This window comes from Rousettus aegyptiacus, unplaced genomic scaffold (genome assembly GCF_014176215.1).
Source record: "Rousettus aegyptiacus isolate mRouAeg1 unplaced genomic scaffold, mRouAeg1.p scaffold_m13_p_5, whole genome shotgun sequence".
NCBI classification, from domain to species: domain Eukaryota; kingdom Metazoa; phylum Chordata; class Mammalia; order Chiroptera; family Pteropodidae; genus Rousettus; species Rousettus aegyptiacus.
This window is the reverse complement of record NW_023416308.1, coordinates 5739933-5757877: the sequence shown is the minus strand read 5'-3', so window position 1 is coordinate 5757877 and position 17945 is coordinate 5739933. Positions and strand designations below refer to the sequence as shown.

The 17945-nt window shown below is 50.4% G+C and overlaps 1 protein-coding gene across 1 annotated transcript in view; it reads right to left on the bottom strand.

Moving 5' to 3' along the window:
* Positions 1 to 4439: 4439 nt before the first annotated feature.
* Positions 4440 to 17945, bottom strand: part of ACAD10 (acyl-CoA dehydrogenase family member 10) — a 41110-nt gene continuing 27604 nt past the window's right edge. Inside the window, 10 exon segments of the mRNA XM_036220942.1 lie at positions 4440 to 4612; positions 6195 to 6374; positions 7029 to 7150; positions 7152 to 7185; positions 8088 to 8149; positions 8151 to 8176; positions 8279 to 8416; positions 11165 to 11282; positions 12173 to 12446; positions 12449 to 12559. Coding sequence (XP_036076835.1) covers positions 4440 to 4612; positions 6195 to 6374; positions 7029 to 7150; positions 7152 to 7185; positions 8088 to 8149; positions 8151 to 8176; positions 8279 to 8416; positions 11165 to 11282; positions 12173 to 12446; positions 12449 to 12559 — 1238 coding nt within the window.

The window sequence follows — 17945 nt, the reverse complement described above, 5'->3', positions numbered from 1 at the left end:
CCAGGCAGCGTTCACTGTCCTGCCTCCCACCTCCGCAGCGGAGACGTGGGGTCACCCACAGTGCGGCTTCCAGTTTCATCCCTGCAGCTGCACAAGCTCGGGAACTGGTTAAGCAAGACTAACCCCAAAGTCCACAAGAGAATTTCTGAGGGTCATGTGATGATGTGTCAGGTCTCTGGCCAAGGTGTAAGAGTGAAAAATTTTCCAGTAAATTAGTCACTAGGCAAGACAGGGAGTAGTGATATCTTCAAGCGCCAGCTCCCAAGAAAACAATAAAAAATAAAAAATAAATAAAAAAGCCAACAACATCACCGCCAGGATGCAGATAACAGAATTGGCTACCAGGCCCTGTTTGCTATAAGACTTAAGAGTCCCCCAGAAACAACATTTTTGCACCAGACGATAACAACCAACTTCCTCCAACCAACTTACCAACTGCCTCCGCTTCTATAATCTGGCCAACTTCTGCTTCTGTAAACCTGCTTGCTTGTTTGACATGGTTTTAGGCTTTATAAGCTGCCTCCTCTGGAAGCTCGGGGCTGATTCTCTAGTGGGGAGTGCCAGTTGCCTGCCGGCTAATCAAGGCTCATAATTAATCTCGATTGGCTCCATGGGTCTCAAATGTAAACGCACCACAACAAAGGCGCTTTCTTTTTTAAAACACCCGCCCCCCTCCTGAGGCCTAAAGCCAGAACTTAGGCTTCCAGAACTCTGACAGTTTTTGCAAAAGGCCGTTTGCCAGTGTGGCTGGTGGTGTGACGGCAGTAGTTAGTTTGGGGGATCGAATTTAACTCCGCCTTTTGTCAACAACAGGCAGCGTGCCTGCCTCCCCAGACTGCTGGGGCAAGAAAATCCGGGGAGCCCTTTCACAAGCCCCCATGACTCTGCAACACAGAGCCACAGATGAGGAGGACGGTCACTGCCCATCTGGTCCGACCTGAAATGGGCAGCTGTTGGCCTCATCATCACACATTCCGAGATTAGCGGGCTGTGTCCTTACAGCGGGTGGCTCACGGGGCACCCATTTCTTGAAGAACTCGGACCTCAAGTCAGTGAGCTTTTCCACGCCCCTCCTCCCCCCTCCCCACCAGAGGAGGACCCTGCTCTCCACACTGTGATGGCCTGTTACCTACCACCTCCCCTCCCCCACACGCTCTGACGGAGGAGCGGGGAAGTCACGCACCGCAGAGCCATAGTCCATCCGTGACACTCACGTGAGCAGTGGCGGGGCGGCCGATTAGGGACTTACCAGGCCCACAGCCTCTGTGCCCCGCCCCCACATGTACGGGCCACCACACTGGGCAGGACCCTGTGTAAACACCAGCCTCAGGAGGCAGCAGATACGGCGAGACAGGGAGACTGAAGTGTGAGCCTTCATTCTGAATTCCTTTTGTATGATATAGACGCACATCAAGTCTCCGAGATGTATTTTCTTACTCTCTTGCGTTCCCAAAGCCCCTTTCCAACATAACATCTTAATCAGCGTTCTGTCTTGTGGACATTCAAAGGGAATCAGATGGCAGTGGCTTCACAGTTTGGGTGTCATTTCATTTTCCCAGGAGCACTTGGCTGGGTCTTTAAGTGCAGTCCGTTGGGCTGCCCCTCTGCTTGCGAGGGAAGGCCCCACAGAGCAGGAAGCCCCCCCCCCCCCACCTCGCATCAGCAGGAGCAGAGGCGGGGCACCCAGCAGAGCTCCTGATATCTGTCCAGATGCCCACAGCTGGGGAGCGGGGGGGAGTGGGGCACGGGCTGCCCGCCCCGGCGCCCAGCCCGAAGACCAGCTCTCCAGGCTCTGTCCTGGGACCCACTCAGCTCTCGGCTAATGCCCTTCCTCCTTGCCTGAAACGCCAAATGCAGGGCTTCTCACAGAAATGTCTTCTGTGACCCAACACAGTCGCGATGACTGTCCCGGACAGAGCTGCCGGGGAGGGTGCAAGAATCCCACACACCAGGCCTTCCAAAACTGTCATTTAATGTTTTGGGCATGGCGGGCCCGTTGCTGGAGCCAGCCGGCTGAGATCGAACAGCACCTGAAAGAGGGCGGTGAAGCCTAAGGGAAAAAAGAGAAGACAGAACAGATCTTTCCGGGAGGGCATGCGGCCAGAGCTGCAGCCCCGAGTTTACTTAGCATAGCCTATTTATGTGATTTTTGAATACCATAATCAATCACCACGTTACCATAGCAAAGCACACCATACATATCTAAAACAAAGCTCGTCAATTACATAAGATCCTACACGTCCTTGTTTCCATGGTAGTATAACATTCCATTACCTTAAAAGGTGACTTCATGAGGCTTACCAAGGTGACCATTGTTTTAAACTCATCAGCCACACCATGGCTTTTAGCTACGTGACTTCTTCAGTGCCTCATAATGGCTTCTCAGAATGGCTCCCGACAGCCCGTCAGGGACGTTCCGGCCCCTGCGGTCCTGCCCATTGAAGCCCCGTGCTTCAGGTCACTTTGGCCACCAGCGCCTGGTGCGCCCCCACCTCCGCCAGCGGCGTCCGACCACAGAGCCAGTAGGCAGTCGCTGCCCAGCCCCGCTGCCCGCAGGGCCTGGCAGCCCCGGCGGGAGGGGAAGGGCACCGGGCGAGCCCTCCTCGTCTTTGAGCACCGGGGGACACGGGTCTGTGTGGGATGGCTCGGCACAGCTATTTCCCTGCAGTCCCCCAACGCCTGTGCGAAAACCGATGTTCCGGAAGACTCTAGGTGGGGCCACACTTGCTGTCTCATGGACACCCGAGTCCCCAAGTCCACTCCGCTAGGTGACTTCTGCCACTGGGAAATCTCTCTGTTGGGGCCAGGTATTAAGATTCGGGAAGGAGGCATCCTCATGGTTCGGAGGCGGGGCTCCAGTGTAATCAGACCCCAAAGAGGAATTTTCATTCAAAAGGCTGATGGGCTCTCTGTTTTGCTTGCTGCCAGGATGTACTCAGAACTGACTAAAGACTCACCCTCCCTTTTTGTTTGATCTGCATGGAGGACTCAGTGACAGTGACTGTGGGGGCCACTCAGGATGCGGTGAGGTGTGAGCGAGTCCCTGGTCCGGGACAGACTCGGGCACGCAGACGGCTTCCCAGATGATGGGGGCACCTCCGGCACACACGGAAGGTAGTGTGGGGAGTGGTCAGTGCTCCAGTCCTGGTCACAGCCAGCTCCTCCATCTCCAACCCGACAGCGGACCAAGGCCATCAAGGACTGGAAAACCGAGCTGCAAGGATCTGCCCCGGGTTGGGGCGTTGGAGCCAGGCCTCCGGCAGCCTCCACCATAGCCAGCACGAGAGTGCCAGTGCCACGGAACCGGGAAGCCGAGCCCGGGGAGGGTTACTGAGGCCTCTCGACTATGGGGTGAAGGCTGCCCCATGGAGAGCTGGAGAAGGCAGGGGTCAACGTGGGCGTCATGCCTGGCCGTCAGAGGCACTCAGAGCTGTTGAGGGAATAGCATCACACTCGAAAGTAATGCTGCTCTTTTGGGGGAATTCCTGTGCTTGAGAGAGGAGAGGAAGCATCTGAAAAAAAAAAAAAAATGCAAAGGAAAGGGCCTGCAGAAATGACCCACTCAGCCGGTTAAAACCGCTCTCTCCCGCCATTCTGCCCAGGGCTCTCCAGCTCACATCTGATGATTCATAGCTTGCTATCCGACTAATGTTCTTAACTCTGCAGCCATGTAGGAATAACGAGACTGTGTAAAGCTGCTCGTTATGTCACAGTTAGAGCTCAGCCTTTGGATAGGAATCCGCTGAGCGGGTGCCGGCATCAAAAGCGCCGCTCTCCACTTACAGCCTAGGTATCCCGATGCTCTGTTTGAGAATCCTGTGATGGCGCTGATAACGCCAAGGTCACGGGTTCTACAGAACAAACGGACCTGTAAGACCAGGGGTCTGGAAATTCCTCCCCCCTCGCACGCCCCCACCTGAAGCTCCCCCTCCCTGTCCTGACGAAGGAGACGTGTGTGAAACCGCGGACGAAGGAATCACGTGCCCCTTCATGGACACTGCAGACGTATAAACTGTAATAATACATCTAACCAGAGTGAGCTCGTGCCCCACGCGCTCCGCCGGCCTAACAAATTCTCCTTCCTCTGACGAAGTTGTCCGAGTGTCCGAATTCCTCCATCGATCGGGTGTCGCTCCCTGCAACATGCTTATCCTTAGTTTGCCTGATGCCTGTGCCCACGGAGCCGAGTCATCCAGGACCAGGTAGAGCTGAAGCCAGGGGGCTGTGTTATACCGTCAGGCCCGCGGCCTTGGGCCCTGAAGTTCGCAGGCCGGTGAAACAGAAAGTTCAGGTCTCCCTTAGCGCGCCTACTCCATTTGTGAAAAGCTGCCCACATAGTTCAAAGCAGAGCTGAAGACAAACTCTTTCTCCCTGGTTTGCTGAACGGGGCAGGGAGGGTCAACGCCGTGCATTCCCAGGCTGGGTGCCCTCAGGCGACCTCAGGACCTGTCACCTGTGAGGCCCTTGGCCTCCCGCCTTATTTCCTGCTGCGTCTGTGAGTGGGCAGCTTTCCGCACCAACAGCCTGGCTTTCTCCCTCTCCACGCGCGACTAGGTCACGTGTGCCAGGAGCGTGCCCCGTTCCAGCAGGGGCTTCCCGAAGGTGACATGGACTTCACCTGTGGACACAGGAGACACAGCTTAGGTAAGGGTGGAACATTTTCCAGTAAACCAGCATTAAGGATTTACTCTTCTTCTGTAATCAGCTTACTTGTTTGATGTTAACCAGGGTGTGGTTCTAGGCTTTATAAACTGCCTCTTGGGATCTCAGGACTGATCTCTAACCCTGCGTGGTAGAGAGTCAGTCAGCAGCCAGCCGGCTAATAAAGGTTCACAATTAATCTCAGCTGGCTTCGTGGGTCTTAGAGTTGATCAAACCACAAGCTTGAGACATGGGGCGGGTCCCCTTGTTTTTAGTTTCCTTTTAATTTTTTGTTTTGTTTTCTCCTTTAGTTTTAACTAAAAACAATTATTACACAAATAACATGTCTCATGGCAGAAAAAGTATAATTTTCAGACCAAATAAGAGGGACGAAACTAGAAACACCTGACATGCCATTGTCTAGTTACTTACAGCGGATATTCGGTGGCTGTCCTTGTAGACTTTTTGTATGCATGTACCTAGATATGCCTTTTTTATAAAAATGGAATCATACGCTATATATTTTTAGTCTGCTCTTTTTTTTTTTTTCCATTTAAGAATAAACAGTGAACACCTCTCCATGTTAATAAATACAGCCCAGCAGCCATCACTTCGGAGTTTCACCGGGTGCCCGTACCAGGGTTTATCTGAGCAGGCTCTAATTATTAGGCTTCTGGGTTGTCCCCAACATTTTGCTATTCAGGTCAGTGCTGCGATGAACCTTCTAGAATCAAATCTTATGTAGACTCCTAATCATTCATTCCCTTGCCACCAGGTCCTACGAGCATGGCTGGATGTCAGCGCTCTGCCCTGACGTCTGGCCCACAGGGTCAGACTGCGCTGCGGGAAGGCTGCTCTGAGTTTCAGCGTGAGATGGGGCCGAGGTTCCATACAAGGGAGTATTTTTATTCTTATTTTTTTAAAAGGCAGGTCGGTCTTGACTCGAAGGGCTGTAAACCACAGAAGTTTTGCTCGGTAGTACAAACACGTGCCCGCCTGTGTTGGTTGTATAGCTTCCTGTGAGACATTTGGTCTCGAGGATTTACTTCATGTTTGTGAAATCGATATCAGTGATCTGGATGACCGTTCCCAGCAAGAGCTCTCCCGCGGGTGGGCTTCCAACCTGTGAGGGGACCACAGTAGGATAAAGTTTTCTGGACATGCCCAGAGAATAGGGTAGTAATAGGGCTAGATGCTAGAACCCAAGGGACAAAAGCCACCAACGCGGTTCTTTCTGGTATCTGATTGTTAAAGATGAGTTGGCAGCAGGACTGGCCCTCGGCAGCCGGTGACCCTTGGACCTTGGAACCCTGCCCTCTCCTGCCACCGAGCCCAGCATTTTTGTTCTGGTCTCCTCAACAGAGTGAAGCCTGTTCTCTGAACTTCAAGTTGAGCAAAGTAGCAGACGCAACACAAAACCAGGGACAAAGCTGCCTGGCGAGAATACCTTGCCTCACCTGCTAAGCTGGCTCTCGGAAAACAGTTAGGATCTAAGGTCCCGTAACGAAACAGATGGGTGGCTCTGGGTCGGATCCAGGCACCAGCGGAAGCACCGCTCAGGTGGGCCTTCGTGAGCGCCAGGGCCCTCTCTAAGGACCTGATCAGCCGCCGGTAGTGACTGATCCTGCCGGGGCCCTGTCTGCCCTGGGTGATCTCGGAGCCTCGACCAGGGCCCTGGACCGTGTTCTCCTTGGGCAGGTGCACCTGCTCGAACCGGGCTTCCCCGTGGCCACCTGCAGGACCCAAATGGTTCCTCCTTCCTGTTTTCCTTGGATGTGTTTATCCCTTGCCTCAGTTCGGGTCACTGGCTGGCAGTATTCCTGCTTTTTATTCAGCCTTCTAACTGGGACATGGTTGGGAGGGAGTGGGAAGGAGCTTAGCAAAGATGGAAAATAAATCATTGATATACAATGTCAAATAAATGTTTGCCATTCCTCTTCTAAAATGCAATGACTACCATAAGCTGGAACTCCCTAGGACTATGTGACTAACGACATAGGGATCCTGTGGAAACACTGAAAGTCAACATGTGAACACGGTCAGCAGACAGGAGGAGCCCCCGTGGGGATCCCCAGGCCTGGAGGTCAGCTGTCCACCGGGATCTAGAAGGAAAGTTTGGCGTATACTTCCTGCCTCCGTCCTGCGTGGCCTTCTCATCTCACAGAATCTGGCTTATCTTCTAAGTTTAGAAGAGAAAAAATAAAGTGCAAATGCCTGTCCGAAATTTGGTTGATAGTCACGTACGGAAAGGAAATGAAATTCACATATGGAAACGAAATGAAAAGTACAGGGTCCCGCAGATGTCACTGTGCCGTTAGAGGTGTCGTGTCGGGATGTGTGTCCCAGGCCCAGACCCACACACAGAGGAGAGTGGCTCAGGGGCTAACGGGGCACATCCTCCAGCCTGTACACAGTCAGAGGCCGGATGACTTTTGTCCCCAGGGAACCCATGGGAACCAAGAGCACAGACTGCCACCGGGGGCGTGGGGCATGCGGGTCTGTTTTTCCTGTAAACACAGAGTTGCCAGCAAGGATCCAGGATGCCTGCCGGGAAAGGAGAGAGACAGATCCCCATCGTCTGACGCCAGGGCCATCAGATCTCTTCACAGATACTGTCCTGGCCCAGGAAAGCGGAAGCCAGCAAGCAGACAGCTTTTTGAGACTTCCCCTAATCAGATAAACATACGCAGGCTCTGCACCAGAAATGAGAGCGACTGATTTTCGTCCTATCGAGGAATGAATCCAACATCGTGAGAGCACTTAAGAAGAAAAGCGCCACACCGAGTTGAAAATATAAAAAGACAAGAGGTGCAGAACCACCGCTCGGCGCCCGGCAGCCCGTTCTGCTGTTCTCACAGGCGGCGTAAACATGACAGCTTAGGGCACAGGATTCAGGATCGGGCAAACCCTTAATTCTGGATTCACTACTTGCGTGGGAGTTGCAGGGGCTGGTAGCTTAAGTCACTTCTCTGGCCTGGTTCCCTCCTCTGTAAAATGGGGGTAATAATATGTACGTCCTGGGGAGGTGTGGGGACTTAGCGGGGTGAGGTCCCTGCGGAGCTCATGGGGGGGCCCTGCAGGGATGCATGACGAACACACAGCAGGGTAATCACTACCCCTTCTGGCGGAGACACCTGATCTGGCGACGGGGGGCGCCACTGAGGAAGCGGCCTTCTGCCTTTCCAAGGGAGATGCCCAAGGTAGACTGAAGAGAGTCGGGGAGCGAGTGAGATTCCTACAACTGCCACGTGCGCGGTCATCTGGGGACCCATGTAGAACCTCTGGTTCTCCCAGGGTTTGCAGCCTCCGCCGGAAGCCCAGGCGGAAGCTTTGGTACCAGCTGGAAAAGGAGCCGCCTCTGCTGGAGTTTCCCAGGGCGGAGAGAGACATGCTCACCAACACAGGCCCACCGGAGTGGGAGTGCACACGAACTCCAGGCCGAACACCTGAGGCCCACCACCTGTGACCGCGTACGACCTGGACGCCGTCCTCCTCTCTGATGGAAGACAACGTCGGTGGCGTCTGACGAGGTAACCTGAGTGGCAGCACATTCTGCTTAGAGGTGGCAAGGGTCCCTGTGCAGTAGGGACCACGTGGGGCCCGGCGAGGGTCTGGCCTGCTGAGGAATCTCTGGTACCTGGGGCTCTATCATAGCCAAACAGGGGAGGCCCTTCCGTTCCAGGGGTGGACCCGGCCCTTGGGCCACCCGGTCCTCCGTGCCGTCACGCACCAGGAGCTCCACGTTTCCTGTGTCTAGAGCAGAACAGTCAGATATCTGAAAAGGAAGAGAAACCTAATGACAACTCCCAGGTTCACAATTAACACTTCAAATACCCGGAAGCATGTGCCAAGGTCCTCCGTCACCCTCATGAAAATTCTTCCTCTCCCCGGAGAAATGCAAAGACACAAACATTTTGAATACGGTGTTTCACAGCCCCTGAAGGCCAGCCGTGGACCTTTGACAGAAAGGACCCTGGAGCTGGCGGGCCGGAGACAGATGGAAGCCGGCCAGGCACGTGCCTCACACGGCTCCCGGCTCCCCCAGACCCCCAGCCGGGCTGCTTTCCTGCTCCAGCCCCAGCCGCCAGCCCATGAGAAGTTTAAGTTTGTATCGGTGCTTCTGAATCCGGCACAGGGTGGAGGGAACCTGTGTGTGGGAGGGTGACCGATGTTCCTAAGGAGGACGAGGACATGCACTCGGAGGAGAACTTTAGAGAAGACGCCTCCGGAGCAGACAGAGACCCGCCCACGAGTTCACACGGACGGACGCGCACACTCGGCGGTGGTCAGTCTCCCAGGGTGGGAAGAGGCCTTGGCTTTCTCCCAGCACAGTGATCTAGTTTTATTCTGGCCTGTGGGAAATGATGAAAGGGGTTGGAGAGAAGAGGGTAGGCTGAAAATAACGATGCGCGCCTGCGCCATCGGGCCGGATCTGGGGGTGGCGTGAGGAGGGCCGGGATGGCCGGGTCCGAGCAGTGACGGCAGCAGGCGGCTCGGTCCGAGTCTGCGTGTCCCATATACCCACCTACCCCGCCTCCCGTCACTGTTAGCATTAGCGTTATGTAATAACGAATGTTCTCCACGAGCACAGGAGAATGACGGATCCCTCAGCACCCCCGAGAGGGACCGGGCCCAGGACCCTCAGCTGCAGCCTCAGCTGCTCTGACACGGTGTGTCAGGAGGTTGCCTGGACCAGCTTTCTTTTCGAGGCGTGACTTCATTCCTAGGACATGTCATCCCAGATTTCTGAACATAGCTCCTGCCTAGGTAACCAGGAAGTCTAGCTGGGGGGTCAGGAGCTCAGGCCTTCAGCTGGCCCCAGCTCTACCACACCTGGCTAGGAGACCTTGGCCGAGACCCTGGCTCTCCACATTTCTGTTTCCTCGTCTGGGAAATGAGATGTGACCACCCACCCCATCAGCCAGGACTGCTCAGCTGTAGCAATAGCAATGGACTGTGGCTAACTAAAGGAAAAAAGGAACCCAATGGGAAGGTTATGGGGGGCTCAGATTAGAGGACAAGGCTCACGACTGGCCAGTGACCCAGGGAGCCTACGGGACCGTCACAACAGGACACTCAGCCGTCCTGCGGGGCCCGCCGCTGCGGAACGAGCGTGACAACGGTTTTCTGTCTTGAAAACGCTGTGCCCTCTTCCAGTTCCTGGAAGCGACGGTCTGGCTGGCCGCGCTTGGCTCACATGCCCACTTCTTGGCCAGGGAGGGCTGGGCTGGCATCGTGACTGACAGTTCTGCAAGTGGCTGAAGCGAGGAGGGAGCACCCTCAAATGAAACCGGGGTGCTGCTACCAAGAGAAAGGGGAATGGACACCAGACAGCCCAAAGCCAGCCGAGGGCCAAAGCACCCACCTCAGTGGGTTGCCGTGAAGAGTAAATGAAACGACGCCGAATTGTAAAGTGCCTGACACAGAAGCTGGCACTAGGTATTGGTGATTACGGACGTAATCGCCATCGCTAAGCACGGGGAAGGCGCCTGAACTGATTTTTTTGTACATTTGCCCTGGGCCTGGTCTCAATGACACATTCTAGAATCTGTCTGTGCACTTGTCTCATTGTTTGGGTGAAGCGAATCGGCTCAGATGCAACGATGAGGAAGAAGGGCAGATTACTTGGAACAAATAAAGTTGGATGGGCAGGGAGAAGAAGGAAGCGAGCGAGTTCTGAGAAGAGGCAGAATGAGGAAGCGAACGTGATCATCCTTTGGGTGGGAGGGACCCAGAATTGGAGGCCAGAGTTATCTGGATTTGAATCCAGGTGCTGCTCTTTCTAGCTGTGTGCCTGGACAAATCCACTTCCTTACCTTTAAGTTGAGGTGAATAACGCTTACTTCACAGGATTTGTGAAATGCGTTGTAAATGGCCAAACACTTCTCATTTGTGGGTAGTAAGGACACTTTAGATGAAAGCCGTGAGCTACAACTTTACCACTATTAGCCCAAGATCCTAGTGATCGTGATGATTCCCATTCAGGTACAACTGGAAGTAGAAGGGTCCCTAATCTAGGTTTTTCCTGGGTGTGGGGTGTGGAGTCTGGGGGAGTTTCTTGCACGAGTGTTTGCTTTTCCAGTGCTTCTGTGCAAGCCGGTGGGCTTTCGTCCTCAGGTGGGCAGGGACTAAGTGTGCTGGCCAGCAGGCGGGGAAAGGGCATTTCACACATTAAAGATGGGCGCGTAGATTGGCAAAACCACTTGAATGAAAATTTGGCAATATTTATTAAAACTCTTAAGTGGTCTCATTCTTGGACCAGTATTTTTACTTCAAGAATTTATCCTGTAGAAACAGTAAGCGTATACAGGAAGAAAAAAAAACAAAAAACAAAACAGCATTCAATGCACCAGGATCCAGGCCCTGTTCTTATGCTGGGGTACTCCCTCACTGTACACATTTTGGTGGAATCAAGGCCAAGGCCACCGCCGAAGGCGAGGGGGCCAGACACGCCCTCCTCCCTGGTTCCTGGCAATGAAGGCATGGGCACGGGACCTGCGCCCGGCCAGCTGAAAATTCCCACCTCCAATGCCAGGCCCTGAGGAAGCGTCCAGGGGAGACCTCTTAGCTGGCTGCCCTTGTGGCACCCTTGGGCATACTCCTGCAGCCCGCCTTCCAGGCGCCTAGCGTCTTCCGCCTCCCTGTCCATGTAGCAGGTAATGGCCTTGGCTCCTTAAGTGACCCAGAGTTGGCTTCCGTGACTTGCACCTAGACTGCTGAGACACCCAGTGTCCCTCGGCCTGTGGGAAGGCAGACAAATCATGGTGCATACACACTGCAGGACCTCTCAGAGATCAATCTCTAGGTGCTGGCATGGAAAGGTAATATATCATCGAGTTAAATAAGCAAAGAAGAGATCCAAATGTCCCAGATGATTCCATTACGACACAGGAGTGATAACGTTATGTTAGTATATAACGAAGAAAAGATTAGGCTGGCAGCCTAATAACCGAATTGTTGACAGTGATTATCTCAGAGGGCAGAGAACTTGAGAGAACACTTTCTATATTGTGTACTTTGGCCATGTTTGAGCTTTGGTTAATTTTACAATAGGTGTGTAACTAGAAAAAAGTGATAATGTTATTTCTTTAAAAGTAGATGATGGTTGTATTAGAAGCAAAATATGTGCTCCTGAAGACCTCAAATAACTTAAAAAACTAAGACGAGCCAAGACCAACCCTGACAAAGAGAGGGTATTTAAGTGTTTCTCTGCTGAAGTGAAGGCATCATGTGACAACGGCACGAACACAGGTTATGACTGATTTGGTCCTTTCGTTCGACATTATGGTATCTTTAAAGAGAGACTTTATTAATTGATGTATTTAATATCATACTGTTTCAAATTTACATATTTCAAATTTGCATAATGAGCCCAACTGCCCCAGGGTTCTAAACCATAGACAAAGAATTCCTGGTAATGGTGGAAATCGAACATAATTCAGCCCAGCTCCTCTGTCCCTTCACTGCCTGGGGAGTGAACAGATGTGCTCAGTGGGCAAGCTGAGGTCCTCCCGCCCTAACAAAGCCTTACCAGCTCTCGGAAGGCCGCTTTGCCTGGAGGTCTTTGACCAGTGGGGAAGGGGTCTAGCTCTGGGCCATGGCCTGGGGACTCTGTGGCTCTGGCTCAGCGGGGTACACGTGGTACTCCATGAACTGCGTCAGCCGCTGCTCCCGCTCCCTGACGGGTAGGGAAAGGCCCTCTCTGGAGAGATAACCAGAAGCCCCCTTTGAGGCACGAGCTGGGGAAGATTCCGGTCTGTGGACCGGCCCAGGCGTGGTGTGGCAGGGCCGCGTTACTGGTTTTGTGGCATCTCCTTGAAAACCCGGAACCCTTCTTTGATTGCAAAGTCCCATGCCAGGTTAGACATAAATTCAGTCAGCTTTCCACTCCGTTCAGTGGTTGCCAAGCTTGCCGGCCCTAAGCAGAAGCAAAGGGAAAAAAAAAAAAAAATGTGATTACTCCCAAACAGCTCTTAATAATGCTGCTAACATATGATAACAGTGTTATTGTATCAGCAGCTACTACCACCATTTGCTGAGCCCTTGCCATGTGCCAGACATGGTGTTAAGTGCTTTACATGTGTCATTATAGCTCACTGAATTCTCGAAGCAATATGAGTGTTTTAATCCCCACTTTAAGACAAGGATTTGAGTCTCAGAGATGGAAGAGACGCGCCCAAGCTTTCATTAGTGGGCTGGAAGCCAGAAGTCGAACTCGGCGGGCTACTCCCTGATCTATATCCTTTCTTTTCCTGAAGAAACGGAGTTAAATCAGCAACACCCCAAATTACTTCTGTCACCAAGGGGGTTACAGGAAGCTCTGCTTTAGCCTAGACTGCCCCTGCTATGAAATTGATAATAACAGTGCCACGGATGATTAGATTAATGGCCAGTTTCTGGCGCCATTTTATTAGATTCACACCATCGTCGGCGTCGTGGGATTCACTCTAGTCATGCTCTCAGTCTCTCTTTTGCTCTCTCTAACAGGCTCATCAAGACTTTTTTTAAAGGACTTCAAATTTTTTAAAAAATTAAGGTAGAGTGTACATACATCCCCTTTACAAAGTGTATAACTTTGTGAGTTTAGTCAGGGAAATACCACAGCCATCAAGATACAGTGTTGTGGTGTGTTCAAATCTAAGACCCACGGAGCCAACTGAGATTAATTATGAGCCTTTATTAGCCGGCTGGGGACTGACTCTCTCCCACCAGGAGATCAGCCCGAGGTCTTTGTTTGAGGCAGTTTTATAAAGCCTCGGACTACTTCCTAGAACAAAAAGGGTAAGGAAATTACAGAAAGCAGAAGTTAACCGTTAATGTCCTTTACAAAGATAAATGTATCTGGGGAGTTGCTAGATCAAACATAGCCTGGTAGGCAGTCTTGTTATCTGTATCTTGGAATGTTGTGCCTCTTCCTGGGACTTTGGTGCCTCGAGGAATCACCACCTTGTTACTGATGTACTGGGAAGTCTTCACTCCTACAATTTCAAAAGAGGCAGCTCGCAAAGCCCAAAACTACATTAAACAAGTAAGCAGTTTACAGAAGCAGAAGTCGACCATTAACGCAATACAAATACATCACCTCGTCCTACACTCTGGTTAATAAGTGAGCAGATTACAGAAGCAGACACTGGCCATCTTCATATCCTATACAATACATTTCCTAAACCCACACCCAAGCAAGTTGGACAACTTCTGGTATCTAAAGATATTTCTTCCCTGTAGCTGACTTAGCTAGTTGGCTCACTTTGAAGATGTTCCACCAGTAACAACAGAATACACTGATCTCTGTTCCCACAGTCCGTGGGAACGTCACAAACACTCCCCACGGTCCTTAATCTTTGGGTGAGGCTCTCCTCCCTTATTGTGCTGTGTCTGAGATCCGTCCAAGGGGTTGTGGATATCCTTATGTTGGGCTTTTTTACGGCCAGCGTTCCTGGGTTATTTTTAGCATTTCCACGTTCCAAAGTGACTGCTTTCCACATTCTTTTTGGATCTTCGCAGAAGCCTATTTTTCTACTGACTCTTGCCATGGCCAATTACTCAAAGGCCATTTTCATGCAGCTTTGGTGTTAAAGATATTATGCTATTCCTTACAAATGAGAAACCAAATCCATCTGCTACATAGTAGAGAATACAGACCACCAGACGTCAACAAGTCTTTACTCAGCACCTTCTAGGTGCTGGGTATAGATCCAAGCCCTGGGGGACCAGTTAGGACCCAGACAGCACCTTCCTGGAGTCACTGGTATCTAATGAGGGCCGATGAGCACAAGCGGGCTACCTCTTCCCCTCACTTCTCAGACTGTACATGCCGCTTCGAAGGGAAAGACGCATCCCTTAAAATCACTGTTATTCACAATGATTTTCTTTTTCGAACAGAGAATACACAGGATTTTCTTAATTTTCTCCTCTTTAATTCAATCTCGATCTCAGAGTGCTGCTTTCTTTGTCTCTTGGAAAGTCACTTGAATGAGCTAGGGTTGATTTAAAGCTATCGCTTTTAGTATATTTTCCCAAATGCAGACCTGGCAGAAGGGACCACGTCAAAGGCCTCCTCCTAAGTTGCACTCACAAGCATTCTTTCCTTTCTCGAATGTTAGCAGCCATCTGTGAGAAATCTAGTCTTCGGCGCCCACTTACTACTAAAGGACGGTGACATTTGGGGTGAGCTGGTATAGACAGTAAATCAGTCCCAGGGTTCTGGGCACTATCGTCTTCCCCCCAATCTAAAGACGAGCTGAAGTCTCCTGTGAATGACACCAGTTTCAGAACACCTCTGAAACAGAGGCGTCTTCTCTAAACCCCACTTTCCAGGGCGATACCAAATATCACAACTGTTCAAATAGAAAAATGATTTTAGAAAAGGCAAATATACAGAAACAATTTTGGTGTTCACATAGTTTTTGCTGCTCCTTCGTGGAATGTATTTATGACAGCCCCCCTTGTCCATGGGGGATAAGTTCCAGGAGGGTCCCGAACCCTACATATGCCATGTTTTCTTCCTGTGCATACACTCCTTTCCTTTAAAGGAGGCACTTTTCGGTTCCTCGCGGGCATATCTGAATTGCTAGCTAGCATCACTACTTGAGATTTGGGGCCATTATTAAGTAAAATAAGGTGACTTAAACACGGTAGTGACAGGGATCCGATGCACCAAGGTGGCCACGAAGTGACTGGAGGGCAGGGAGCATCTACAGCGTGGAGACAAAGGGATGATTCACCTGGGTAGGCGGGATTGAGTGCAAGGGAGTGAGATTTCATCAGGCCGCTCACTCAGACTGTTGCAAAATTTAAAACTTATTAATTACTTATTTCTGGAATTTTCCATTTAACATTTTCGGACTGCAGTTGACCACAGGTAATTGAAACTACGGACGGGGGACCACTGAATACTATTCTTGTAAAAACCAGATTTTGCTGCTTGTATGTGAGAAAACTAAGCCACTTCCTCAGTGGCCTGGCCAGCGTCCTGGGAGGCAGGGGAGTGACTGGCAGGATCGGTGGGGGCAGAGGCCTGCTTTCCTGTGTGGCAGCAAACACCAGGGCTGTTTTACCTCCAGGCAAGAGAAGCAAGAAGCCAAGCCAATTCACAGTATCTCAGAAACCATTAAATGGCTTCCCCATAGGCAGGCTGAGGACAATCCAGTGGGGTTTGGAGGTGCGGAGACTGGGAAACGGATAATTCAAAAATCAGTTCATCTAGCTCCGGGCACTAGAGCAGAGCCCAGTGAGAACTCAGCAGCATCCAGAAAATGTGTACAGGCAAGCCGGACTGTCCTCACCTGATGGACTCGCGGCCATTATTCTGCTTAATTAAATGGTTCTGGTTAGTTTTCATTGCAAATGGTGGCTTAGAGCTAGGGCTGTCCGAAGGAAGGGAAAATACCATTCCTGAGAATTCCTGCTTATCGAGACCCCTATTATCAGAACGGAACTCCTCTAGACGCTGATGTTTCTGGACATCGTTTTGCTCTCGCTGCGTCTTGCCAGTAGCACCCAGCATAGTGCTTGGCTTCGCAGAGGCTCAGGTACTTGTGAATAAATGATCACTGGTTGGTTCCCCTACGGCGCTCGCAGAACCACTGCTCGTTTCTTCCTACTTGCCTTTCGTTTTACTTTTTCATTTTGGAAAATTTCAAAGATATACAAAAGTAGAGAGAAGCATATAATGAATCTACAGGTATTCTCTGTCACCCGGCTTCGACCATCGCCAAAGCGTGGCCAGTCCGTTTCATTCTCCGCCATCCCTACCTCTACTGCCCTGGGTTTTTCTGAAGTGAAAACCTCATCTATAAATATCTCATTATGTCTAAAAGCGAAGACTTAAAAACACACACGCAGTAAAAAACAGGTAACCATGACTCCTTAACACCACCCACTATCTGATCAGAATTTAAATTTCATTGACTGCCGCATTTAAAAAAATTTTAATAAATTCTGTTTAGACAGATATCTAAATAAGGTCCAAACACTGTAATTGGCAGGTGTGTCTTTTAAGTCTCTTGCAATTTATTGGTTCCTTTTGCATCTTCCTTTTTTTTCCCCTGGAAATTTATTTGTTGAAGAAAATGAATTGTTTGCCTTATGAAATATCCCAGAACCTGGACTTCGTGACTGGCTGTGCCTCAGTGATACTGTTTAACGAGCTCCTCTGAACCCTCTGTTTCCTGTAAGTTGGTAGTCGGCACTGGAGACTTGGTCAGATCCACGTTCATCTTTTGGCGGAGGCATGCGATGTCTGGCTGTCTCCCTCTCAATGATGTTAGCACCGATGATGCTTTTTTTCCAGACCCATTAATGTACCATCGGTGGCAAATTGGTGAAATATGCTAATTCTATCATTTTCTCTGGGATGCTTCTCTAGAGAGAAACCTTCTCCCATCGATTATTTCATTAGCCTGACATAATTTGTATAAGGCAGGATAAATGCTTGATTTTTTTTCCCTTTATTTACCAATTTTCAGAATAATGAGTTGCTTCCTTGGAGTCCTCCAAAGTCACCAATGAAACTGTCTCTCTGTTTTAGCATCACCCTTTACGCACGGATTTAAACATATTTCATGTGTTCCCATCTATTTCAGCTGTATCCTAATTGGTGCTCCAAGTTTCCTATCGTTAGCAAGTGGAGGCCTATTCAAGTTGGCTCCTGAGTCCCTTAGGTAAGACCTCAACAGTCTCTGACAACTTCTTTGCTTTCTTATACAACAAAATGGTCCCGGTTCGTCTTGTCAATATCCTGCCATTGACCTGAGATCAGCCACTTCTCAAGGCTTCCTGGTTCCTTCCGGTGGGAATGGAATTTAAAGATTATAATGGGAGTAACCGGGGGTACTTAATGCTACTGGGTCTTTTCCAGATTCTATCTGCCTTCCTTCCACACAGGAAACAAACTGTAGTCTCTCTTTCTATCTTCTTAAATAATTTAGGGAATAGATTATTTCATTTGCTACCCTACAATATTTTGAATTAAAATAACAGTGTGCCATCCCCACACACATATGTAAACACTCTATCGGTGAATCTCATATATACATACTCGACCAACTGCCAGTTGTAAGCAGCAACACTTAATTTTTCTTGTCCAGAGTTCAAACTTACAAGTCATAATCTAAAGCTCCCAGCTAGTTTAATACAGTATTTTCTCATGTATATAAAAGCACCATCAAAGAAAACAATAATCTTTTTTCTCCTCCAGCAATCCTCTTACTGGGCAATTTGGCGACATCTATAAATATTTTAAATGTACATACTTTCAACTCAGCAATTCTAGGAATTTATCCTTCAGATATAGGCACGCCTGT